The sequence below is a fragment of the Ptiloglossa arizonensis genome, chromosome 13 (assembly GCF_051014685.1).
Source record: "Ptiloglossa arizonensis isolate GNS036 chromosome 13, iyPtiAriz1_principal, whole genome shotgun sequence".
Lineage (NCBI taxonomy): Eukaryota > Metazoa > Arthropoda > Insecta > Hymenoptera > Colletidae > Ptiloglossa > Ptiloglossa arizonensis.
This window is the reverse complement of record NC_135060.1, coordinates 8,933,813-8,954,535: the sequence shown is the minus strand read 5'-3', so window position 1 is coordinate 8,954,535 and position 20,723 is coordinate 8,933,813. Positions and strand designations below refer to the sequence as shown.

The window sequence follows — 20,723 nt, the reverse complement described above, 5'->3', positions numbered from 1 at the left end:
GTGTACGACCAATCACTTACCAGAGTGTCGTCGTCGTCCTCGTAATTAATTTCGGCCTTTACGAAAGAATTTTGCAACAAGAGAAACTACGATAGAACCATTTATATGGGAACAAGAAGTTCGTATAACCGAATAGGCGTATATAATATTCCATCGATCATCTATCGGTAACTTTCGGTTAAAATAACCAAAGATTTCGTTCGGGTATATAGATTCGATCGTACATTTAGATCGTTCTTCAGAATTATAACAATGTTTCAATCTTCGCGAATATCGTTTCCATTCATCGTCACTTCCGTTTCGTACTTAATTATTTTCAATTCGTTTTTCACCGCGTTGAATATTGGCGATTTTCCAACATCGAACACCTTAAACTGCTGCCTCACCATTTTTCGATGTCTTTAGAGTTTCAATTATTTCCGAAATATGTTTCGAATCGTTAGAAATCATGTTACGAAATACCTAATCGTCGAAACGTTGTTCGTAAATATGTTTTTATTGTCGTTTGTAATAAATGTTCGTACGATTGGGATCACGATCGACAATATTTCGAATAATAGGAATCCGGTAGAAGTTCGCTAAATACTGTTATTGAACAAAATTTCGTTCCAATAAATGGGATTCGGATAAATGGGGTTCTGTACTGTACAGATGCTTCAAGAGTATCTTCCTTTCGGATAGTAGAACTTCGAATAGTATTCGAATGCCGAAGATTCTACTATACTCGACGTCCGTAATAAATAACCAGCCGTGCAATGGCATTCTTTCCGCGAGAAAAACGAATTCCGTGTGGAGAGAATGTTAGTTAATGCGGTTCGAAAGGATTTTCAGCGTAATTGTTTTTTACGAGTTAGTGGACAACGAGGAGATTGTGTTCCTCTTGTACATTGAGAAGATTCGACGACTGGAAAGAATAACGCGGAAATTAACGGGAATGTTTTCTCAATATAATTGTAATTCCTTTAATTTGATCGAAGTAACCACGAGAAACGCGACATTCTTTCGACGAGAAAAACGAATGAAAATTTCTCAAGATCGAATAATCGGAACAGTATGATTTCGATGTTTGTAACATCGTTGGATTTGTTCTTTTGTACTTAAGGATATCGAAAAAAACGTAAGGTACCGTTTAAAAAAATATATATGACTTTCAATTCTCATAAGGAAGTAACCTTGTAATACCCCTTAGAATAATGCAGTTTTATCTCGAAGAGTTTTTTCATAGAACTAAAAATAACGAAGATATTTAAGTTTCGACTGTTCCCGTTAAAATAATCCACCCAGTATATTCCTTCAACTTAACCGAAAAAAAAGTAATAACCAGAACCGCCTTAATGCACGAGCACGCTGGACAGTTGCCCGAGGCATCCACGAGACATCAAATATGAATATCTTGCTGTGCAATACTTTTTCAATATTTAAATCACGATTTTAAGTACCAATAAATATATGTTTAATTTTATCGATCATTTACGTTTTTCGTTTCCGTGAATGGTTACGTAGATTATAAGTCCGATACATTGCTTCGCTCGAGGGTCTGTAACGTCGTTAAAATGACCTTGATAACGACGAGAAAGATAACTATCGCGCTTTTCCCGCGAAAAAAATGTTATCTATTGGCCGATGTCGATGTAAGAAATATCTAAACACTAATTACCCGTATATCGACTTTTCCTGCGGAAAGAATGCTGCCCGTTGGCCGATGTCGATGTAAGAAACATCTAAACAATAGTTACCTGTATATCGCAAGGAAAACGTGTAATATCGATCATCTTCGAACGACCCGAAACGAGCAGCGATCGAATTTTCCAAAAAGATTCAATCGAGTCGGTCGGTCGATTTTTCCGATCCGTGTTTCGCGAAACGTTGCATTGTTTGCCACAAAACCGTAGAATCTTCTTTTAATTACACGGTGTAACGGCACCGTTTTATGGCACTCGATTCCATTGTGCCCGTTACCGCGAACCATTCGACCCATATAACGACGGACAATTCCGCCGACGGGACGTACAGCTTCATCGAATTTGTATTAAACAGAATTTCGCCCGGCTTGAAAACCTAGGCCAATATTCGATTACCGCACGTACCATGTTGGAACGTTTAACGACTTTAATTAGAACGATGCTCGATTGGTAGCAAAAACACAGTCGTTTTAACGACGTCCACACGGCTGAGATCGATATCGAGCGAACGTGCATTTCGACGAGAGAGCAATAACACTCACCGATAAACTTCGTCAGGCCCTGCGAAAGAAATTATTACGGGGGAATTTTCTAACCAAACGTGTTTCCGCGCGAAAAGTGTTAACGGATGGTAAACTCTTTTTTCTTTTCTTTTTTTTGTAAGGGCTGAAATTAAATTCAATTTTAAACGAAATATCGCTCAGAATCTATCGTGAAATAAATGCAAAACATTTAAATTGGAATCTAGTCATCGTTCTTGGACTCGAAGAAGAGTCAACGAACTCCGTGACAGTGCATTCGGTAAAAACGAAGCTCGTAATATATAATTAACGAAATGCATTGTTTTCCGATGCTGAAAATTTAATTAACGCCCTCGAACGAAATTAATTAAAACCTATCGGTGTTTCGTTGAGCAAAGTATTATTTCGAGTTAATTCGAAACTTTTCGATTGTGCGGACATTCGACATAGAAATTCATCGGCTATTGGTAACGCTGTTGCATTAGTACGTCGGAATAAAAAAAACAAAATGGACAAGAATGGTTTAAAACGGTAATAGGATTCGCTCGATCTCTGGAAGGAATTGGAAGGAGGGGGACAATGTCCGAAAATGGCCTCCGTTATTACGATTTACGTACGAACAAAGAAATTTCGTTTCTTGTACACGTTCCAACAAGTACTTTACGATGGACGAATCTCGTCCCAAATGGTTTCCGTGAATTATACCGTGGCAGATACTCAAATTACCATGTCCATGGGTCAATGTGCAACACCAACTGGGGATCTTATACAAACTACAATTCCCATTGGTATGATCGCTCGTTCCAGATGGAAGTAACTTGTTAATTCGCACGAATAATTGGCCATAAAGGACATGACACAATTGCGCAAATCGAGCGTGTAATACTGCGTTAATCTATAGCATCGTATCGCAATTGAAAGAAACGAAAATTTCACGCTCGAAGTTAAATCTACCTAAAGATTAGAACCGAGACTGTTTGTACGGTAAACTTTTTTCCTCCAAATATTTCTTTCAGAGTTATCATTTTTTAAGCGAATATATACTTTGTCAAATATTTCTACGAATACTTCGCTTCGTTTATAAATAATAGTACCGATATGATACAATCACGAACAAGATTAAGTTTTCTACGTTCGGTAACTTTACCGATTTTGGACGAAATATAATTCTGGAAGTAACGTGATCCTTGAACCTAAAAGTTCATTGCAAATCTACCACATTTTGCACTCGATTCGTGAGACACGAGTTCCCATCGAAGCTCTACGCTATACATCCCGTCAATGGTGTAAACAGATAAAAAAGACTACCGAAGCACGATGTATTACAATTAAATTAATTTATTCAAAAAATTATGTTCCATCGGAAAATATATTTCTATAACTAAACCATAAAAAATGATAACTTAACTCAAATTAAACGATTTCGTACATCGCTCACAATTCGATAGAACGGAGAGTGACGCACGTTGCTGTAACGAAACATCGTACCGCATTGAGAATTACTTGATGAAAACGCACAAGAAGACGAGGTGTGATTAATAAACCGGTTTATTCGACCGTGAATAAATCACAGATATTGTACTAAAACGGCGATTAATTAATTATACGCATCGCGCCGTTCGCGGAGTAATCTACGTAGAATTACGGATGAAACTCGCGCAAAAAGAATCCCGGAATTTTGATAACTCTTCGTAGGATCGTAGGCATCGATTTATTCGCATTTGCGTACAAAATCAGACATGTACGTCGTATATCGATTGTTAGTGAATAGATGAAACGGTACGGTATTGCCGATGGTAAATCGAAACGGAACCGTACGATAAATTCACGTAAGACTGATTACGTCCAACGAATAGAAAATATTATTTCATCTATATCCTCGCGTGTGTTCTGTGTGCGTGAATACTAAAAGCATTTCTTGGAACTAATTAGAATAACTTCGTTTTTAACTACATGCACCCGCATCGCACCGTTAGTAGTAGTCTTTCGTTAGCAAATAGTGATTTGCACGATTCGGTATTACATACATATGTATATATTTATATATAATTAAATCGACAATCGAGTTGTTCTCACTTGCTCGTAAGATGATATTATTTATAAATTCATTGCTAACGTACGTACACTACCTAAAGCCTTAGAGGCCTTAGCTATAAATAATTTGCAACATATACACATTTTTACAGAATAGCATCTCCCAGCCACGCGTTCGCAACGAATAATTAAATTATAATTAACTATCGCAAGGAACAATTCAATGAAGATGAGACGATGCAATACCATCCGTTTAACGTTAATCGTTGCCCTCCGGAACGAATGACGTTCGCGTGTCTAGATGATTTAATTAAACTGCGTGTAATAGGACGGACTGCATCGAGCATCTCTAAGGTACTAGCGTAAGAACTTCGTTCGCATATCGCGTATATTTAATTCATCCATGGTGGACAGGAAGTCGGTGGCTGATATGTTTGAGAAATTGGCACCTGATAATGCTGCATTGTTTGAGGAGGATGCTGCGGTCGCTGTTGATGATGTGGCGGTGGTGGTGGCGGTGGATTGCAAATGGATTGCATCAATGGGTGTGAATTGTAAGGGGGAGGTTTTGTCGTATACGGTGGCATTTGATTATACTCGACATTCAACGGATGCTCCAATATTGCATTTTGAACGGGCGAACGATTGCCTTCAACGTGTCCTGAATGAATAATCACGGAAACATTCGGTCATTATATTACACCCAATTTAAAGCGAAACATGAAATTTAAAAACATGAAGAAATTTACAAATTAATTAGAAATTATCTTTGGTAAAAATAATAGTACATTAAAATGAACAAACGCTGACATTTTCAAGACTCTACCAACCCAGGTGCGTAACTTTATAAGCTTCTTCGAATATTCGTTACGAACGAAAATGTACCGCATTAAAATCAATGCGACGTTAAACGTTCGAAACAGAATCGTTTAGATTATATTTACAAATCGTATATACATCTAAACAATCGTAAACACTGTCATTGTTCGCTATGAATACCTCTGGGTCTAATTTGAGGTGGTGGCATATTAGTCGGAGGTAGCGTAGGACACATTCCTTGATGCTCTGCATCTCTTGGCATCGGCGGTGGCCTACCCCATGGAACTCTGATGTGATGACTCTGCCATGGTGCTTGCGGTGGAAGCGGAGGTAGAGGTGGACCACCTCCAGGATGAATGTTTACCGAATCTCCTATTGGATTCTGCTCATTTCCTGCCACAAAAACACACTCGCGTAACGAAGGTTGTCTTGTGGTTCATAGGAAATAGAAAAAAGTATACTGTAACAAATGTTAAGTATACCTGAACTTATGCCAGCAGGTTTTTGGTCCAAGTTCCGTTTTTCACCTAAATAATGGAAATTCAAGATATGAAAAGAAATGTATAAAAGGATATGGAATAGCTATATATAAAGTGCATCAGAGAATTAAATATGGCAAATAATGCGATGAAATATTGCACAATTATTATCTATATAAATTTTGTCCGAAAAATCAGTTTTTCGTTTTCATGCATAATATTAATGCATTGCTAAGATTAAAGATAAAGATACTGCGATAACATTTTTCCTTTGTGCAAAAATAAAAGTTTTTCTTCATTTTTTATTAAAATGCTACATATATTTATTCAAAAAGCTATAGTATTGATCAACCGCTACTGCCTTTTATTTTTCTGCTCAAGGTGTCACTGTGTATTGAGAGGAAATTTGAATTTTTCAAGTAAAGTTTCAATTTACTCCGTACAATTATAGAGTGACACAGCAGGATAACAATATTTCACGCCATTGACCATTTCTAACTAACAAAAAAATAATTATTATAATCGCTATAGGCAGTTGAAAACAGATAATAAATATGTTCGTGGGATCAATTATGATGTCACCATTACCGTTCCGTATTTAGCCTGTTTATTTTAGATTGTTTAGCTAGTCCACGGTCTGTAAAATAAAACTCATTATTTAACATTTATTTTCATCTTTATTATCCAGATTTCTGATTAAAACCATCCTTAAGATCGTTAATGCATTCGCTGTAAAATAAAAAAAAACCGATAGAATCAATTGTATATAACTGTTCAGCAAGATCCAATGTATTTCTGTAAATTTTCTACACATAGGAAGAACAGATTAAATAATTTATAAAGTAGGAATCATTAATATTAATTCGATAATGTGCGCTGCAAGTTCATATATTCGCATGCTCGGCTTCGGAAGTCAAATCCACAGACTATATGACCTTGATGACTTTAATTTGTTAAACTAAAAATACTCATATTGAAACATATAATACATTTTAACGTAACATGAACAATAATAATTATAGTTAATACTGGTTAAAAGTAATCACTGAAATATAAAATCACTTTGTTGTACACAGATCTGAAAACACATACATCTTAATGAAAAACATATTATGAAAAAGCATTAAAATTAAGACGCTCGAGTTAACTATTGTAATTATATAATACAGCGAAAGTTTTGTTAATTCTAAATAATAATAAATAAAGTTAAATAGAAAGCAATCTACTCTGTAGTATCATAAACTCTGTAGGTATTCCTGACGCCCATCTGCAAAGTGTTCGAACGAGTACACGAAAAAAGCAGATTGCTAAAACTTATCAATTAAGAGTAAGAAGAAATTCATACTGTTTAGCAAAAATATATATTTACAGTAAGTAATATACTACAAGCTAAGAGTATTGAGAAACAATGCTGGATATCTCTCTGAAATAAAAGTGCAAAAACATCACTGAATTATAATCATAAAAATCATTGATAATTATTATTATACACACATTGTTAAATTCAGATACTTATATAAACAAAGGTAAATTACTAATAAATCCAGTGTATCATATTTAATAATTATTTACAAGGTAATAAATTGTGTCGATTTTCAAAAGATATCCAGCACTCTTTCATCTTGAATACTCTTAGTTACAGACCTGGATGTGGAGGTGGCATTAGCAGCTTGTTTCGATCTCCATGAGGTAGACCCGCAGCTGTTGGTGATGGACCATGTAAGACCTGCTGCTGTCGTTCACCTTCTCTGCTTAAACAATTCAGTTTTAAATTATTAACTCACAGTCGATTATTATAGATAAACATTTCAAAACTTAAGCAAATATCACCTGATGCACAGCCATGGATACTTCTGAAATATTAAAAGTACCTGGTATATCCCAGGCTATAGTTAATGATACCAAACTTTATGCAAAATATACTTATTTGTATTGTAACTTAATAGCACAGAATATTATAATATTAGATGTATATCCAATTGTTTTACATGTAATCTGTAAGGTAGCAATTATACTTTCAAATAATATCTTTTCTAGCTTATCATTTTAGCTGAGAACTTATAACTAGTAATAAAAATATGTATTATATACAATCTCCAACTTAATAACAGTACTGATAACACAATAGAATTAGAAGTATATCATTTTTTTTCTTTTGTATTTACAAAAAATATTTATTTCACGGAAACTATATAAATACATAAGTTCTTTGTCCAACATAATATTCTGTGAAAAAACTGGTTATATTCACAATCATTTACTGTAAATATCTTGATTACTTGGATATACATTTGTATCAATCTCAATTCATTACGAATAAAACGGTTGCTTTAAGATAGTTTGATTGTGAATACATAGAATTCTCATTACCAAATTATAGCTTGGTAACAATAAATCAATGTTTCTTACTCTATCAAATATTTTTAATTTTTATGATAACAGTTTTATGGGTAAGAAACAATCTAAACGTTATTAAATCTTTAAAAATTCGAATGCGTTCCCTTCCTATATACTGACTTTGGTACATCTTGATCAAAGCAGGTTTCTGAAAGAAATTTAATGTATTGCAGTGCACGTGTTTAAGCACATTATAATATAGAATAAATTGACTGCATTTAGCATACAATTTTTATATCTAAACAATGATCTATAAAGCAGCTTTTAAAAATTACAGAAGACTGCAATGATATTTATACTAGTAAATCAAATATGTAAAAGCAAGGAAACTAAAAAAAAATATATATATATGTATATATATATATGTATATATATGTATATATATGTATACATTCATTCCCAAAATTTATAATATTAAATATTTTTCTCAATTTTGAATGTAACTACATAATATATTGATTTCACTATCAAAGATAGGTCTGTGTTTTATCATTTAAATATATATTTATTAAAATTCTTTAAACCTGCTTTATTCACGCTATGAATTTTAATTCCCTTACATATAGCAAGAATATCGCTTTTCACATATATAAATATAATAACTATTCTAATGTAGAATGTGGTTAAAATGTTCAGTATTTTACTTACCCTGTTCCATGACGCTGTGCAGGTAGTGGACCACACTGATATGGTGGTGCTTCCTGTTATTTACATGAAACAGTTTATTTAAAGTTCTCAATATTTTGTATAATAATCAATATTTTTTTTTATTACAACATTAAAATTCAAAAACCTACCGGGTTTGCTTCAACATCTGAGAACCTTCTCTTTACACCATGAGATTTCTGTTCTGGTGAATCTGGTTTTTGATCGAACTGTTGAGGTGGTGGCTGAACTGTATAGTGTACTTGCGGCGGTATATGACCATTTTGATATTGCATGTGCTGAGTGTGATACTGTATCTGTGCTTGAACTTGTGGTGGAGGTACATTGTGTAGAGGAATATTTGCTGGCATCTGAACCTGTGAAATTAATACTTCACGTTTTTATCAATGTAGATCTCATTGAACGGAAATGAGTGAACATCATGACATCACCTGCAGTTGACCTTGAGACTGCAACATTTGTTGCGGTTGTTGTGCTTGATATAACCATGGAGCATTTTGTGGAGGAGGTGCTTGCGTCGGTGGAGGAATACTAGTAAGAACATTCATAGAATTTGGCATTTGAGCAACTGATGGTGGTGGTACAATTTGTGGAGGTGGAACTGGCTGAGGTCCTTGATCTACTGGCCCTTCTTGTTGATGCTGAACTTCACCTCCAGGAGGAAGAGGATGTTGAGGATGTTGAGGCGATTGGGCATTAGGGACTAAGAATGTTTGGGTAGATGGAGGAGGTACTTGTAAATGAAATTGAGGAGTATGACCTTCAAACTGTGGAGGTAACATATGTTGAGCCACAGCCTGAGATTGTTCATGATTTTGCTGCAGTTGTGGTGGAACAATATGTTCTCCAGGTTGTAACACAAATTGCGTTTGCGATTGTGATACTGGTGCTTGCACTTGTTGATACTGTATTTGATAAGTCTGTGGTACAGGCGGTGGTGGTTGATTTGGAGGAAAATTTGGTGGTGGAAAGTGAAGATGTAATAATGGCGGAGGTGGTTGTTGAGTTATATTAATTGGAGCTGCTGGTGGTGGTTGTTGTAAATTCACATTGACAGCTTCGATTATTCCCTGCGGTGGTGTAGAAGGCCGTTGTATATTTGGTTGTGTGTATACATAAGAAACTGCACCACTGACTGGTGCACTGCTACTTGTAATGAAGTTTTGTTGAGCTGGACTCTGTGGCGGTGGCTGACTCATAACATACATTTGAGTCACAGGTTGCGGCGATGATTGTGACCCAGATTGAATCCCTTGAATTTGTAGGGGTTGTCCTGGATGAATTTGATATTGCACTTGACTTACTGTCGATGGAGGACCAATTAATTGTACTTGTCCAACAGGTGGAGGTGGCATGAACGTTTGTATTTCCTTTGTACAGAATATGTCATTAAATTAAAACAAACATAATTTTATTTTTCACACTCATTAAGTATATTTTCTATATTTGAATATTACCTGAGCTTGTGGCGGTGGTACTAATGGCCCAGAATGAGGAGGAATGTGTACTCCAGGTGGAGGAACTGTTATACCAGATCCTGGTGCACCAGCTACTGTAGCAGTGAGAATTGTTGCTGGCAATGTTACTACACTACTTTGTGGATGTTGTATGATATCTGTTAAGTAAAAATGGTTTGCAACAGTTACAGAATGAAATTCAAATAGCCATGAACTATTAGTGTATGTGCTCTACCTTGATGTTGTATAGTAACAACATTAGGTTGTCCTAAAGTACCAATGTTCATGGTTTGAAATTGTGCTACAAAAAATGAAAATAACAGTGGTAAAAATGTATAATCATATTCCATGTTTAGTAAGTAGAGTTAGAATTCATACTTTGTTGTATTTGCGACTGTTCTATAACTTGCTGTGATTGTACTGGTGGTGGTTGTTGCTGTATGTATAACTGTAATTCAGACTGCATTGTTTGAATTAAATTAATTGCTAACTGTTTTGCATTTTGTAATGCTTCCGGTTTTGGATGCCTATATAAACAAAACATATAATGTGTTTTGTTATTATAAAATCAAAATTATTTTTAAGAAAGGAATATACTAATGATCTTACTCTATATACAAATGTAGTGGCTCTGGAGATTCAGCTCCTGAAGCTGGATGAATGAATTGTGATCCTCTACCCCGTAAAGTCACATTTGCACCAGTTTCGCCCCTAATATACAACAAATTTGCTCCACCTGCACCTATAATTCTACCTCGTAGATCAAATCCCTCTGGAGCATTTTCTATTCCAACACAAATCTTTTCCTGTTAAAATTATGTACATCAAAGTAAATGGAAGTGTGTATTACAGACACATGTTCTGAGTATACATTGTGTAGTAATGTTACGTACGACGGATGTAACTCCGGAATGTAAACTCATGAGAGGTGGCGGTGCATTAGTAAATCTACTTGGCCTATTTAAAGAACTCTGATGTTCTGTTTTAATGATCTCATTAATCTTTTGTATAGCCACTGGAAAAACAAAGAAATTAATAATTCTAAGAAACTTATTTCCGAAATTGTGAAGATTAAAAAAAAATTACATACGGTCTACATTGTGTTTTGTATGGCCTTGTATGTATAGGTACAGAGGACGTTCATTAGAACACCGTAATTTTTCTTGTTCTGTCATAAAACGTCCACGAGTTGAAACAGTCGCACCTGAGAATATTTCAGGTAAACAACTTATTAGGTAAACAAAGATACAACAAAAACTTAGTCTCATAAAAACATAAAAAACATTGCAAAATGCAAGAATATACCTGAATAAGAGTTGATTTCATCTTGTATATAACCCTTCGTAAGCAATGTGCGGGCACTAGGTGGTATTTCATTAATTTCAAACTCTGACGTGTATGTTTCCCCATTCTTAAAAGTTGCATTAGAAGCTGTTAACTGTTTGTTACAAGGAATGTGTTAACTTGAAGATTATTTAAAACAACATTAAGTTATTTTATTAATGTACCTTATTATTGGAGTCTGAGCCCCTTAATTTTCCTTTAGTCATGGGGATGAAATATATACAACCTTGTCAAATATTTTTTCTTTCATAACGTCAATACATACATGTTTCGCACCATTTGAATATTCTCTTCCTGTAATAAAAGAAATGGAGAAATAACTGTATCGTTTTTCTTACAGTACTCCACTTCCTAATCGTTCGTACATACATCACAAATATTTTATAAATTTTAGGTTATGACTGCTAGCAATAAATCGTCAATTAAGCACCGATGACTCAAAACTGTATTGTCATACGTATTTAATCTTTTAATAAAAACTAAACATAAGCCACAATTTCATATTAAATAAATTCTCTAAACAGCTGGTATCAAATTTCGGATACTCCGTAAAAATATTAACCGACACTACGAAATAATCACTCACTATCCTTCTTCAAGTACCATGACTGTATGAGACGCTATGACACTGACAGGCGTGCGCGTATCAGCGAAACTAATGCAGCCATGTTAATTTTACATGTGTTAGTAATAAAATATCATATAATTTTAAAATTACTAATTTTGCTGATTTAATTTATTTAATTATAATACTTACTTTTAACGTTGCAAATATTATATATATATATATATATATATATATATATATATATATATATATATATATAAATTTATATAAAACATATATATATATATATATATATACACACGCGTGTGTGCGTGCATGTATGTATGTGTAATACAATGATTATTATTCATAGTATATGAATTTATAATTCACAATTAAGTAGCTTTTAACATTACAAATAAATTGTAAATTTTATTTCTAGTTAGATTCATATATGCATTAATTCCTTAACGGAAACGATTTTTAATATGATAAAATGATAACAAATAAGATTAGAGAATATGTAAAAATGAAAATATATGGGTTTGACAAACAGAAGGAAATGATGCTTAACAAGTACAGTTTTCATTGAACGAATAATTAATATTTATTTAATTTCTTAATATTTATATGTGCATCTTCTTGTAATATAATACAATTAAAATATAAATAATAATTGCACACTATTGATAAAAATATCACGCTGATACACATATTTCTTTTATTGTGCAAATATAGATGAATTATGTAAGTTTGACTAGTTTGCGCAGTTAATCAGTACATAGAATATCTAACATTTTAACAAAAAGATACGTTAAACTTTTGTAGCATTACGTTTATGTCTTACAGATTTAAGTAATACTAGAAAGATAACAATATATTGCTTTCATTTACTTACTATATGTATACAGTCAATATACCGTATCTCTAACAAAAGTAACCAAAAATTTTCACAATGTATAGATGCATTTATTGTTCAATCCTCTAAAAATATTTAATAAGCTTCAAAGTTTAGCATATTGTTATTTTATGCAGTGTGTTAATGATTTTGAGCATAAAGTTCAATTTTATATTACTTCATTATATTTGTCAGAAAAAAAGGTAAAGAAATAGATTTTGTAAACAATGAGAATGCATAAAGAGAGTCCATCACTTCTTAAACAAAACTCATACAACTATGTTTAAATTTACCATTCGTACAATTGGTTGCAAAAATAGAAAAATAGATTGTCTTCAGTCGTAGATATTAATATTTGTAACTTGCTTAATGTATAGCTAATTTTTTCAAGCTTTTTTAAAACTTATTTACTGTTACACCCCTTAGTTAATTTTTGTTTACTGTAGGGTTTAACAAGAAACTAAGTTTTGGTTAACTTTGAAGAAATTAACTATTAAGATACTCAATTAAGTAAAAAATAAGTGATTTACTTCAACCTTGGTTTTACATCAATGGCATAATTCAGTCTCTTCTCCCAATAAGGCCCTTTTATGATCTACAAATTTCATTCTCAATACTCTCAGTTAAATACAAAATATAAAACATCCATCTTTTTACTTGTAACTTAAACAGACCTCGAAGAACCAGTTAATATACTTATGGTTTACTCACTTTAAAGCACTGTGCTTAATAATGATAAAATATATAATTGACAAAAAAGTGACATAAAACTTTGTATACAATTCAATTTAATATAATAAATTTTGAAAGACAATGAAGCTGATAAAGGGAATGTCGTTATTATGTACATGAATTATTAAGTGTAAAATATAAGCTCAGGAATTTGTCCTTCATCAGTAGACGTTCCATTATTATCTCCAGCTTCAAGACTAAATTCAAATTTAACTTTTCCATTTCCCGTATCGTTATCCACTACAACTGTTTTCAAACCCTTAGTTCCATAATGCGAATAAGGACCCTGAAATAATTAACACAATATTAAAATTCAAAAAACAAAAACTTTCAAAACAGCATTATACAAACCTCAAATGTTGCTGATGCTGTATAAATGGTTTTTGGTAGAATTTCTGCTAACTCTTTAAACATTAAGCGATAAGTGTATTTTGAACCATCACAGCTAAAACTTGTTGAATTTGTAGCAATTACTTTTCCAGAAGCAGTATGTATTAACTCTATTAATACTTTATATATTGCTGGACCATGCATGCTACCATAAACTCCATAACCAATAAGATATATATGTCTGTCAACGCTGAATCTAAAAAAGATAAAGATCAAATTTTGTTGCTCATTACAACTGCAATCCTAGTAGCAAAATTTACCTTATACGATCGCTCGTTCCATTATAACCCCATCTACTTTTAGTATGCTGAAATCTGCATATGGTTCGTTCTTTGCCAGTCATACAACTGCGGTTCATTGTTTGAAATTTAACCACTGGTTTTGGATTCAGTATAAAATATGAATACAAGGAAACAACCTAAAACATATTCCTTTACTATAAAAAAATATATAAAAAATATATTAAAATATATAGTCATAATTTTAACCTCTGTATAAGTCAGAAGTCCAGATTGTACCGGACCAGCACTAAATTCCTCTTTTGACATTAAAGGAAAACGAACCAATGAGAAAGCACTCCCTAAAACTAAACGTTGATTTTCTGGAGTAACTGGTAATTGACGTCTAATACATTCTGCCTCTGACCATCTGTTTAGAATAGCAAATAAATATATGCATACACAGTATACAGCTAAAGCTAATTAAGCATATATTTATGTACCTCAGAACTGCTTGGAATATTTTACATTCTCTAACACGAAGAGTGTCTCTTTCCAAAACAATCTTCAATGTATCGATATCTATATCTATAAATCCATCTGCATTTAATGCTTCCGTAGTAAATCTATCTATAGTATCCAAGCACACTGAAGCTAACTGAGGCTCATCGAAAAGACGGGCTTGCGTTAAAAGTAAAAAAGCATTGTCGCAAGTTAAGTTACACTTTAAGTAATCCACGCAGTGTTTCTCTAAAGCAGACACTGCATATTTTTTAGCTGTATACAACGTCATCATCACACTTTCAGGATCTATCTCTATTTTATCTGTATACAAAAAGAGAAGCACTGCCAAAAATGCAACAGGTTCTACATCAGGTACTTCTATTTCCGAAGACGTTGTTGCAAGCGTTCCATTGAACATTGCATCAAAAACAGCACTTCCACAAGATAGGACTAGTTTATGAGCTGGTATACGCTGCTTTTGTGCTCCTCTTCCTACTAAGAAACTCACATCGGATAGTATCTCGTTATTAAAAAGAAAAACGATTCTTTCACGCATCGTTGCCTTTGTACCTTGCCAATTATATGCAACAGTTGCTTGACTATTTGAAGGTATATTTTCCAAGGCCATATTATTCTGAGATCTTGCTTCCAAATGCAAAGTATTTGCTGCATTTGTCGGAGGCCTACTAAAACATTATTATAAACATAATTATTACAAAGATAATCTCTGCAAAAGCATCATCACTACATAAAATTATATGCTTCATAAACCCAGAATTCAGCTTATTTAAAAAACTATACAATTTATCATACATGTTGTATTCAAATATTTACTTATCCCCATTTGAGAATGAAGTTTCTCCACTTCTAGCCATAGATGAAGTTGGTTGATCCTCGTCACAGATAAAAGCCAGCGCGCGTCTGACACGCGGAAGCGTAACATTAGCTATAAGTAGGGTATTCCTTATAGGTTCTGGTGATGAATCTCCAGATGCGGCAAGATTCATTTGTTGTGGCTCGTCACCATCCTCTTGACTTAAGCGTAAATTATGCAGTCTCGACATGACATTTGGCACATCGCTCAAGGAAGGCTCAGAGGACATTTTCACGCATAAAACGTAATATTTCTCAATGTATTGTCCCGTCTCATCTAAGTAAAGCTATCGTGTTGGAAAAAGCGGTACGAACGTTTTTATAAGTTCGCCTGCTTCGTTGCGATCAGCGTTCTCCACACACTAACATCAAAACTTTAACATTTTGATATTATAATAAATTGATACAAAGTGCGAACGTCATTGTGTAAAAGCAATCTTTTCACCTGTTCACTGGCAGGTGCCAAGCGTAAGAACTACAACACGTGTCTTCGCGAATGGCACCTGATTGGAATGTGCTCTGAAATAAATTGTGTCTGTCCCAGAGACTAGATTGTAGCTTGTAACTATTACGCACACGTATACGATCGTTTAAAGATCACCTACAATGCACTTACTTTGAAAACTCTGCGCGAGTAGACGAAAAAACATAATTTCTGAACTTCTTTCGAAATTAAACCAATTGCAAATTTTCTTGCGCTATTGGCTGATAAGAATATCCTAAATTTATGACAGCACGCAGAAATGGAACTTTTAATATACCTACGTAGTTGTATCGACAATTTGAGATTTATAACTTTGATTCTCATTTGCACTCACAGAGGTCGCAATAAGCATTAAACATACAAGGCTAGTTTTCTGAGATAGGAAAAATGAAACTTGGGATAGGATCCTGCTTCCGATTCTTATGTAAAAATCGACATAACTGTTAAAGTAATTTTATATTTCACTTTTACTATAATTAATATTTACTAAAGATATTTTATAGATATCGTAAGGTAGACAAGCTACAATACGTATTCTGCATAAATTTCTTGGTAATTCATCCAGTCAAAATATCGCAAAATTGCTGTCAGTTTTAACACGTAGAATTCGCTGTATCTACATTACACCTATCGGAATTTATTCTCAAAATACAATGATAAATGTGTAATAAATAATGCTTTAGTTACAAGAAGGGTATACGATACATAGACGAGATATAACATAGATGTTCAAGGCAATGCTCTTTTATGACACACAAATTGGGGACGTACGAACGCCTTTATCATTTTCCCGTCACTTCCAACGTTATCGACTCAAAGTGAAATAGAAGTTTAGCTCTATTAGGCGCGGGAATTAAAACTAATCTAAACGAAATTGCATAATTTTGGGAAGAATTAGATTCATACTTCAGATATAGCATAGATTTTGAGAAATATTTTTCATTAACATTATAAAAATTCAATGATATTGGAACGACCTCTTCCTTCACAAATGGCGGTTCAAAGAACTATATGCAATGGAAATATCAAAATCGGTAAACATAGTTAAAGTAAAAATATACTTCTTGTATCAAATGTGACTCACTTAAATTTATCAGTTCGAGAAACTATTTTAAAAATAAGTTCTATTCAATTTCGCAGATGGAACTTGAAACATTTTATTAACATGATACAAAAAATACTTTCAAAGTTACGGTTATCTCTAACACTTTCCACGTCCCATTTATTCTGGGAATAGTCAAACAACACTGCCATATCGAATTCCTTACCACATAATGTATGGATTCAATAAAAAAAATGAAAACAAAGGAGGGAAAGAAGAAAGCTCGCGTTCCTTTCAATAAATTTATTGAAATACGTCAGGATCATTTTTAATCTTGTTGCTCTTATACGTTACAAAAATTGTCTTTATTACAGTATTTTATATGTTCTTATATATTAACTAACTAATCTAAATTTGCAGCCAATTAGCTCGATACTACCCGCGACGAAGAATTATTGTTCGTCGCGAGTAATACCGATTACCAGGTCTCACCACGTGGAGGTTGCTGCGAGCGGAGACCCGGAGAGAGATAGATGGAATCAAAGTTCCATCGATCTCCCTCGATGCGCGATACAAACGAAGATACTAAATCAAAGAGATGGAAGGAATCAATGTTCCTTCCATCTCCTGGTTTAGTTCTGCCGAGCAATTACATTATGGAAAAATTAGGCAAAATTGGGAAAGACGCGACACGAACCGTGCAGTTGGTCCTACTAGGTCTATCCCGTTTCCCCTCCGTGGTTCCGATTCCAGAGAAAACGAACGACGCCTACCACTCCCCTAGAGGAGTGCCCCGTTTCTCCATCTTTACGACGAGAGGGTCTTATTTTGGAGGCTTTCGCAGGGACCGGCAAAAATGCCTGCTCCTGTGCTCGCAACGTGCCCCCTCTGGAAGCGGACACATCGGAAGAGACGGCGATAGACCGTTCGGACTACTTACACGGCCGGCCACTTGCTTGTACAAGAAGCAGTGGTGACCGGACCGAGGAACGAGGAAGCGAGCAAAATTAAGCTAAAGATTGGATAATTGCTTGGCAGATCACAGCCTTAAACCTAACTTATTCTAACTGCAGAGATAGAAGGAATCAATGTTCCTTCGATCTCCTCGTTTAATTCTGCCGAGCAATTACATTATGGAAAAATTAGGCAAAATTGGGAAATACGCGACACGAACCGTAGAGTTGCTCCTACTAGGTCGGTCCCGTTTCCCCTCAGTGGGCCCGATTCTCAAGGAAATGCGCGACGCCGTCCACTCATATAGAGTGCCCCGTTTCTCCCAACTCCGCGTCAGGAGCCACGCAAGCGTGGGCCTGACTTACGGAGGATGACGAAGAGAGGGTCGTATGGCACAGGGGCTTCCACAGGGACCGGTGCGAACACCTGCCCCTGTGTTCACAGCATATTCTCTCTCAAAGCGGACGCACCAGAAGAGACGGCGATCGAGCGTTCGGTCCACCTCCACGGCCGGTCACTTGCTTATGCAACAAGCAGAGGTGGCCGGACTGAGATACGAGCAAGCGAGCAAAAAGAAGCTAAAGATTGGATAATTGCTCGGCAGATTACAGATATTCGTACATGGTGACCTTAAAACTAACTTAGTCTATACTTAGAATTAACAGTCCCGCGGAGGATGCAATACATCAGTCCTCTTCGTTATTCGTTCTTCGTCTTCCGATACACCTAAGAGAATGTATCTAAGAGAAACCTAAGAGAAACCTAAAGTCATGGCATAATAGAAAACAGAAATGAATTTGGTTAGCGGAAAAAAATAAACATGTCCAAACAAGTAGAAATTAAAATCAGAGTACAAATGAAATGAATTAGACAAAGAAACAATTAAAAAAAAAAGCAAAGGATTGAGAGAGTGGTCGCCAGTACCGACCACCGCCTACCGGCGGCCAGTACCGGTTACCAAGGTGGGGGGCCCCCTTCCATAAACCTAAAACGAAGATATCCGTCCACCTCGGAGCCTCCAGGAACAATGAAATTTTGAACAACCGGGGGCTCCTTATATACCCTCCCCAAGGTGACTTACCGTTTCTTCCATTGTCTTTTTTCGATCTAATCGAAATCTTCGAAGGCGAACGGTTTCGGTGAATGTTTGTTCATTTCCGCGATTGTTACTAACATTTATGCATGTTCCCAATATTGATCGAACAATGTGCATCTTATTTATGTATTGCAATTAATTAAGAAACTTATAGAAATTGATTTTGATCGATACTCAATGTTAAAACGTGTTTCGTAAAGTTTTTAAGCATGGAAAGTAACAATTGTTCATTAAATACATTAATTTAACATTGGTTTAATTCTTATAATTTACACAATACGCGTAGAAGTTGTGTTTTTTACATAAAAGTGCCGAAATTCAATTAATCGCTTTTTTAGATAGAAAAATCATCGCGATGAAGACTTGTGAATCGATAATCGATACCTGTAGCCTTGAAAATGTCAGTTGGATCTCAGCGAAAAATTCCTTCGCGAACAAAGAATATTTCAACGAAATGATATTTTAAGCCATTATTTATACTAGAACATTGTTAATAATTGTCTGAAGTACGGTCCTACGATGGTTGTTAATAATTATGATAAACAAACATCGAGATATTGCAAAATCTTCGAAGGCGAACGGTTTCGGTGAATGTTTTTTCATTTCCGCGATTGTTACTAACATTTATGCATGTTCCCAACATTGATCGAACAATGTACATCTTATTTATGTATTGCAATTAATTAAGAAACTTATAGAAATTGATTTTGATCGATACTCGATGTTAAAACGTGTTTCGTAAAGTTTTTAAGCATGGAAAGTAACAATTGTTCATTAAATACATTAATTTAACATTGGTTTAATTCTTATAATTTACACAATACGCGTAGAAGTTGTGTTTTTTACATAAAAGTGCCGAAATTCAATTAATCGCTTTTTTAGATAGAAAAAACATCGCGATGAAGACTTGTGAATCGATAATCGATACCTGTAGCCTTGAAAATGTCAGTTGGATCTCAGCGAAAAATTCCTTCGCGAACAAAGAATATTTCAACGAAATGATATTTTAAGTCATTATTTATACTAGAACATTGTTAATAATTGTCTGAAGTACGGTACTACGATGGTTGTTAATAATTATGATAAACAAACATCGAGATATTGCAAAATCTTCGAAGGCGAACGGTTTCGGTGAATGTTTTTTCATTTCCGCGATTGTTACTAACATTTATGCATGTTCCCAACATTGATCGAACAATGTGCATCTTATTTATGTATTGCAATTAATTAAGAAACTTATAGAAATTGATTTTGATCGAGACTCGATGTTAAAACGTGTTTCGGAAAGTTTTAAAGCATGGAAAGTAACAATTGTTCATTAGATACATTAATTTAATATTTGTTTAATTCTTATAATTTACACAATACGCGTAGAAGTTGTATTTTTCACATAAAAGTGCCGAAACTCAATTAATCGCTTTTTTAGAAATAAAAATCATCGCGATGAACACTTGTAAATCGATAATCGATACGTGTAGCCTTGAGAATGTCAGTTGGATCTCAATGAAAAATTCCTTCACCAACAAAGAATATTTCAACGAAATGATATTTTAAGCCATTATTTATGCTAGGATATTGTTAATAAT

The 20,723-nt window shown here is 34.4% G+C and overlaps 2 protein-coding genes across 4 annotated transcripts; both read right to left on the bottom strand.

Annotated features, from left to right (window-relative positions):
* Positions 1-3,500: 3,500 nt before the first annotated feature.
* On the bottom strand, positions 3,501-11,966 carry LOC143153937 (uncharacterized). 3 transcript variants are annotated; one of them, XM_076325598.1, is made up of 16 exons: positions 11,769-11,966; positions 11,564-11,693; positions 11,361-11,493; positions 11,146-11,259; positions 10,949-11,070; positions 10,665-10,861; positions 10,434-10,582; positions 10,291-10,356; positions 10,056-10,213; positions 9,030-9,968; positions 8,730-8,948; positions 8,581-8,633; positions 7,180-7,283; positions 5,539-5,583; positions 5,237-5,449; positions 3,501-4,898 (listed from the first exon to the last, which is right to left on the bottom strand). In XM_076325598.1, the coding sequence occupies exons 2-16, from the start codon at positions 11,603-11,605 to the stop codon at positions 4,630-4,632; spliced, it is 2,823 nt and encodes a 940-aa protein (XP_076181713.1). In that variant the 5' UTR covers positions 11,606-11,693; positions 11,769-11,966; the 3' UTR covers positions 3,501-4,629. The 3 variants fall into 3 exon arrangements, with proteins under 3 accessions (XP_076181713.1, XP_076181712.1, XP_076181714.1); XM_076325597.1 differs by having other exon boundaries at positions 3,502-4,898; positions 8,730-8,954; XM_076325599.1 differs by having other exon boundaries at positions 3,502-4,898; positions 8,730-8,954; positions 11,361-11,466.
* A 1,030-nt stretch (positions 11,967-12,996) lies between these two features.
* LOC143153734 (BTB/POZ domain-containing protein 1) lies at positions 12,997-16,335 on the bottom strand. The gene is given in 7 exon segments (XM_076325217.1): positions 12,997-13,862; positions 13,928-14,162; positions 14,227-14,384; positions 14,455-14,614; positions 14,688-15,374; positions 15,523-15,802; positions 15,805-16,335. Coding segments are annotated over 7 exon segments (1,716 nt in total). The 5' UTR covers positions 15,839-16,335; the 3' UTR covers positions 12,997-13,700.
* Positions 16,336-20,723: the final 4,388 nt, after the last annotated feature.

Bases quoted from the DNA above. Each gene is read 5' to 3' on its own strand.
- LOC143153937 (XM_076325597.1), bottom strand. From the start codon at position 11,605: ATGACTAAAGGAAAATTAAGGGGCTCAGACTCCAATAATAAG. The intron at 11,494-11,563 runs GTACATTAATAA...TGTAACAAACAG, and splicing joins GCTCAGACTCCAATAATAAG to TTAACAGCTTCTAATGCAAC. The intron at 8,634-8,729 runs GTAGGTTTTTGA...TGTAAATAACAG, and splicing joins CAGATGTTGAAGCAAACCCG to GAAGCACCACCATATCAGTG.